Source organism: Haliotis rubra, unplaced genomic scaffold (assembly GCF_003918875.1).
Source record: "Haliotis rubra isolate DU_JTF1 unplaced genomic scaffold, ASM391887v1 Scf92, whole genome shotgun sequence".
NCBI classification, from domain to species: domain Eukaryota; kingdom Metazoa; phylum Mollusca; class Gastropoda; order Lepetellida; family Haliotidae; genus Haliotis; species Haliotis rubra.
In genome coordinates this window covers 553,737-560,326 of record NW_025767657.1, presented here as the reverse complement: position 1 = coordinate 560,326, position 6,590 = coordinate 553,737, and the positions used below count along the sequence as shown (strand labels likewise).

Below are 6,590 nucleotides of genomic sequence, written 5' to 3'. Positions count from 1 at the left end.
ACTGTAATGAGATCCATCTTGCAGGGGACGGTTTGGAAGCCTAGTGGTTAAAGCGTTCGCTCGTCACGCGGAAGACCCGGGTTCGATTCCCCACATGGGTACAATGAGTGAAGCCCATTTCTGGTGTCCCCCGCCGTGATATTGCTGGAATATTGCTAAAAGCGGCGTTAAACTCTCACTCACTCATGACAACATAACAAGTGGGACCGTGGTGTAGCCTAGTGGTTGAAGCACCCGTACATCAAACTCACTCACTCACTCACCCCATCTTGCAGTCATACAGACGCAGCCTCACGCCATCACTAACCCACTACCAAATGGTTCAGCTTTATGGGTCATCTGCTGGTCATATGCTAAAGTCTGCACCACGCCAGACGTTCCTGCCTGTGCCTAAGTGTGAGGACGGGACGTCAGTTCCGACAACGTTCTCTGAGACCAGCAGTCTGCTCCTGTTGATACTGGTGGAGACCCTTGAAGGTCCGGGTCAGAATTGATCTTCAGCAACCCATACTTGTCATAAGAGGCGACTAACGGGATCGGGTGGTCAGGCTCGCTGACTTGGTTGACACATGTCATCGGTTCCATATTGCACAGATCGATGCTCATGCTGCTGATCACTGGATTGTCTGGTCAAGACTCGATTATTTACGGACCGCCGCCATATAGCTGGAATATTGCTGAGTGCGGCGTAAAACTAAACTCACTCACTCATAAGTGCTGATACAACTTCATAATTCAACCCGGAAAGTTTTTAGCTATACAAACAAAAATGCACGCAAAAGGTTCACCTGGACGACCCTATGCAATATGAAAACCTATATTGAGACAAGGAAACTGTTTCAAGTGTCCTCTCTGTAACACGTGTACACAGAGTGTAGCAGAACACGTGTTATATTTAGTAACATGTTGAAACATAGTTTCCGGTGTATTAACACGACTTTACCGCATCGATAAGGTGCTGCAGAGCTCTTCCTTTATTACGTAAACCGTATTTGTCTTGGGAGATCTATAACAAACACCATGAGATCCACATTAGGTTTAGTAATGTGATCAATAGACGTGCGTCGTAGTCATTTCATCAAAGTGGTGGACACAATGCATACACGTTGTCTCATTTTTTTTTAAAATCTAGTGAGTTAAGTCGATGTTTATCTTTCTGTGAGTCTGTCTGTCTCAATTAAAAGCAGAACCCGTGACAAAAACACACGTGAAAAACGAATTCCTTACGTTCTACTGCCATTCTTTCATAACAACATAGTTGGGTGACACATGTCATCGGTTCCTAATTGCGTAGATCGATGCTCATGCTGTTGATCACTGGATTGTCTGGTCCAGACTCGATTATTTACAGACCGTCGCCAATATAGCTGGAATATTGCTGAGTGCGGCGTAAAACTAAACTCACTAACTCATTCACTCATGACAGCATAGTGGTGATGGGGTAGCCTAGTGGTTAAAACGTTCGCTCGTCACGCGGAAGACCCGGGTTCGATTCCCCACATGGGTACATTGGAATATTGCGTAAAACCCGACTCACTAACTCACTCACTCACTCACTTATAGCAACACAAGTGACAGCGTGCAGTAGTCTAGTGGTTGAAGCACCCGTACATCACGCCCAAGATCCGATTTCGATTCCGTGTATATATCGAGTCTGATCAAGAAATCATTAACAAGCACGCCACCGACCACTCGCAAACATGGTTCAGCATAAGATATCCTGGCTATAATTTGTTAACGTATGTTATATTTGTGAATACACTTTCTGACTAAAGGACAGATAATAATAGTACATTAAGGGTCGAGACTCATCCGGGATTCGAACCAACACCCACAGTGAGGCACCAGATCGCCCAGCACACAAACACAGCGATTTGACCGACCCACAAACCATGGCTGAACGAGTGTTAAATCTAGCACTTGTTCATGCCTCAACGACCATCGATCGACCCAAGCCACTCAACCCCAAAAGTATTTTCGACACAGCTTGACGTTACACAAAGTAAACCATACATCCAGTGCGAACCGAATAATAATGTTTCAAGTTTATGCTACTCTTAGAATGTTTCGATTATGCGGATGATTATTCGTTAGAAGTTGCTAAGTTTGTTCAGCAAATAATATTTTCCAATTGATGTGTAACTCATAAAAAGCTGAAACCATCTTAAGGTTGTATTAACATGGTTTTATTGATAATAAAACAAACTGTAATGCATCAGGTAGTGGTGTTCCGATGATCGAAAAAACTTGAAAATCGATCGAAAGAAGGATTAAAAATGATTATCGATTGTAAAAAAATATTTTGTTTTGTTGTTTTTGTTTAACACCCTTGAATTAAGTATACTAACCATTTAATTTGATGAATATTCACGAACAAACATGCGCTCAATAGCGTAAAGCTATGCGCATTGTAAAATTTTAACCACTTTTACTGTTTAATTACAATTCCAGTGTCTTACTTGCATGACAGTATTAGTTATAAAAAAGCATTAATTACAAAAACTGGGAAAAACCCTTAAAATTGGTGATTACATTAAAAATGTATATATTTCGATTATAGTCGATAATCGTTCACCACAAGTCCTCCGATAATCGATAGTAGATTTGGTTTCCGATTCCCAACATTAGCATCAGGCGGTGATGGAGCGTCGCCTTGGTGCTAAGAGCAGGTAAAACAAGACCCGAGCAAATGAGTGAATATGGTTTTACGCCATTTTGAGCAATATTCCAGCAATATCACGGCGGAGACACGTCGGGATTCGAACCCGGGTCTTCGGGGATCGATTTAACAGCTGGACTATCCCACCGCCCCGTTACAAAAACAAGGAGTACCTATCAGTTGGATGAAACATATGTCAACACACACTGTGAATCCACGTTATTCGAAAGGAGTGAGTGAGTGAGTTTAGTTTTACGCCGCACTCAGCAATATTCCAGCTATATGGCGGCGGTCTGTAAATAATCGAGTCTGGACCAGACAATCCAGTGATCAACAGCATGAGCATCGATCTGTGCAATTGGGAACCGATGACATGTGTCAACCAAGTCAACGAGCCTGACCACCCGATCCCGTTAGTCGCCTCTTACGACAAGCATAGTCGCCTTTTGTGGTAGACCTATTCTAGCCCGGATCTTCACGGGTCTTATTCGAAAGGAGACAAACCAAGATGCATCAAGTAATACGTAGATCGAAGCAAAGCCAGTTCATTATATCCTTCCTGAGAGAGTACGTAAGTCCCAAAACTTTCAAAGTTAAATTTAAGCTTACCAGATTTTTAAACGTAGTATATTTGTTAGGCTAAACTTTTACCACAATCGCCAGCGGCTGAAGGGATGGTGTAAATCCAACTAAGGTCCATGCAGGTAGCAAAGGCATTGTAAGTCCCCATGGACCCTGGTATGGTGATCTACCTTCAGTTGTTGGCGATCTATAGCCTGTTTTATATTGCATCGTCCTCTATAGTTAAAGTATTTTAGATTTAATTACGAGTTTTAAATATATATCTGTGATAGTCTAGTTGGTTTTACTGTCCTTTGTCGACAGCTATTTAAATTGATTGCCTTGTTTTCTTCGCTATATGGCTGCAATATTGCCGATGCGATGTAAAATTTTAACTCACTCACTCACTCACTCATTATATCCTTCAGTTATATTCGTGTTCGTCATAAACGAAGCTTACGGTCGATGATGATGTAGTCTGGATATAATATACATAACAGCAATGGCTTGACCACTATTTTATCTTCTTGGAAGTGAAAACCAAAAATATGTCAGAAAATACTGAAACAAAAATATTTTTTCCTCATGTGTTATTTTTCCCTCCTCGCCGAACGTGCCGGTACCCTTAACTAAGCATCTTAAAAATATACATCAACGACAGAAAATACCCAGTCTCCATTATCCGACGAAACAGATTCTGGGCCTAAAACGTAAGTGGTGAAAGGTTTATGAATGGAGCACTGAAATGCGGAAATGAAAGGTGTTTGCGGAAAGGATAAGTATGAATACTTTTAGGCACCTCCTTTCAAGGATAAGTTTTGTTTGGTTTTTTGTTTAACGCCGCACTCAGCAATAGTCCAGCTATATGGCGGCGGTCTGTAAATAATCGAGTCTTGACCAGACAATCCAATGATCAACAGCATGAGCATCGATCTACGCAGCCTGACCACCCTGATGTCGTTAGTCACTTCTTACAACAAGAATGGGGTGCTGGAGACCAACTCTACCCGGATCGTCACTGGTTACCAAGCAAGATGTTTGCGAACAAGGGTGAGTATGAATACTTTTTGGCACCTATTTTCAGAGACAAAAAGGTTTCTGAGAAACATCCCAGGTTACCTTAACCAGAATATTAAGCGTCAGTAACTATGCGTTAAGGAGGTTTCGCTGGGCGTTTATAGATTTATCTTTGACATATCTGTATTGGATTTACAGAAGTTCGATATTTGGAACTCTGTCAACTATGTTACAATGAATCACAGAGGCAGATACGAGGACAAGAAATATTTTTAGCTTTTCTTAAAAAGTATTGTTTCAAGGTTCCATGGCCAACACGAAACAAGTGGACTGCTTCTTAGCCAAGGTTATCTTCCGACCCGATAAAATAACCAATACATCGATCACTGGAACTATAAAACAAACGCCAGTTTCGATCGCGTTCGTTCGCTATGTGACCTGAACAACTTTCTACCCATGAAGATCGATTGCGTTTTAGATCATTAATGTCACTGTTTCCAGATTTGTACCATACGGAATATGAGTATTTGGTAAGAAGATTTGCTGAGTATAAATGTATGTTGTTAATCCAAATATAAAATTTGAAATATGTTTTTAACAATGCACTTCTAAATTTGAAGGAGAGGACTCCGATACAGAAAATACGAACTCTTCCTGGGTGGAAGATGTGGATTTCCACAATAGGTACTGAATGATCCCAAAGTGTTTGGCAAACTTAATTATGTAAATCATCTTTGTTTACACCAGACAATATATCTTCAGATGAGGCATGTCTGTTTACCATAGAAACCGTTTCCAAGGGTACCAAAGGTTCCGGAAAATAATCGTTCATTGTTGTCATACCTGCAGTTCTCCTTTCAGAGACATCCGTCTTCAGCAAACGTCTCCATATCAAATCAGTTCAATATCTCTAATATTGTTTTCTGACGTTGTGGTGACATCACTGGTCAAGCTTGACATTACACTGCACTAGTGCCCATGAAGGAAATGAATAAACGACGTTAAATGCGTAAAAGGACGAGACTTTTTAACCTGCAAACTTTGTACTAAGTGTATGAATAACCGACGAGTTTCGTTATGCATTAAGAAAACACACATTTTGTTAACAATTCGGTAAAACGTGGAGGATGGCTGAATACCATTGCTTCTCAAAAGATTCATAGATCGGGATTACCCGAATCAGGACGCCCTGTAAATTACAATAAATACTGTTTGCATTTGCTAATTGGTCTATAAATCAATGTATTTGTTTTAATGATCCTAAGGTACACTGACCATGGATACATTAAGTAATGGTGTGCCGGTATTCCCTAAAGACACCGTAATCAAACGTCGCAATATCTGAAATCGAAATATGTTACTTGTTCAATTTCTGAAATGTCTTTTATTGAGAGGTTCACTGGCTCCGAAGGCTCAGATCGATTCCCCACATGGGAACAACATCTGAAGCCCATTTCTGGTATCCCCCGTCATGACATAATTGGAATGTTGCTACAAAACGGTGTGAAACACAACTTAGACGCTCGCTACACTTTCAGCGAGATTTCTTCTGATTGTGGCAAGGGTTCTGTGGCACTTTTACAACTGAAAACCCTATATATATTTACCTACATGTTACGCACTGTCAAGAAACGCCTCCATGGTGTAGTGGTTAGAGTGCCCGCCCGAAGAGCAGAAGGTCGCGGGTTCGATCACCGGCCGCGTAATACCAAAATACGTTAAAATATGGTACATGTTGGTCCCTGCCTGGCGCTCGGCATTAATGGGTACAACAAGGAATGGTCCGCTCCGAGTCATTATGATGTGCCTGATGTGTCTCTATGTGGCCACATGTTTATTTGGTTGTGTACACAGAAGGTAACAAAGACTGAGTGAGTGAGTTTGGTTTTACGCCGCTTTTAGCAATGTTACAGCAAAATCACGACGGGGACACCAGAAATGGGCTTCACACATTGTACCCATGTAGGGACTCAAACCCGGGTCTTTGGCATGACGCTTTAACCACTATGCTCCCCGAAGAGGGAAGCAAGATCAGTGACTAAAATCTTGAGCGCCTGAAAGTCCTCTTGCATACTGAATTATATGTTGAGCTGAGAATGAGATGTGAGCACATTTATCCATTGGTCGGATGACGATGACATTTAAGCAAATATTATTATTTGTATGCAGGTAAAAATAAAAAACTGCAGAAAAAAGAGGTTTCGGGTGACCCTGGCACAGTCAGGCTTGCTTAGCCTATCATCAATTCAGTTTTGAGATATCAGGAATTCCGATGTATTTTCAGATATCAGTATATCGCATTATTGAAACAAATTCTTCTTCCTGACAACGAGAAAAGGCGAGAGGTGACAAT

At 41.3% G+C, this 6,590-nt stretch overlaps 1 protein-coding gene across 1 annotated transcript in view; it reads left to right on the top strand.

Annotated features, from left to right (window-relative positions):
- Positions 1-317: 317 nt before the first annotated feature.
- The window catches only part of LOC124264334 (NACHT and WD repeat domain-containing protein 2-like), a 35,365-nt gene continuing 29,092 nt past the window's right edge, over positions 318-6,590 (top strand). The window contains exon 1 of the mRNA XM_046699091.1: positions 318-483. Within this exon, the coding sequence (XP_046555047.1) occupies positions 318-483 (166 nt within the window). The remainder of the gene's footprint in view (positions 484-6,590) is intronic.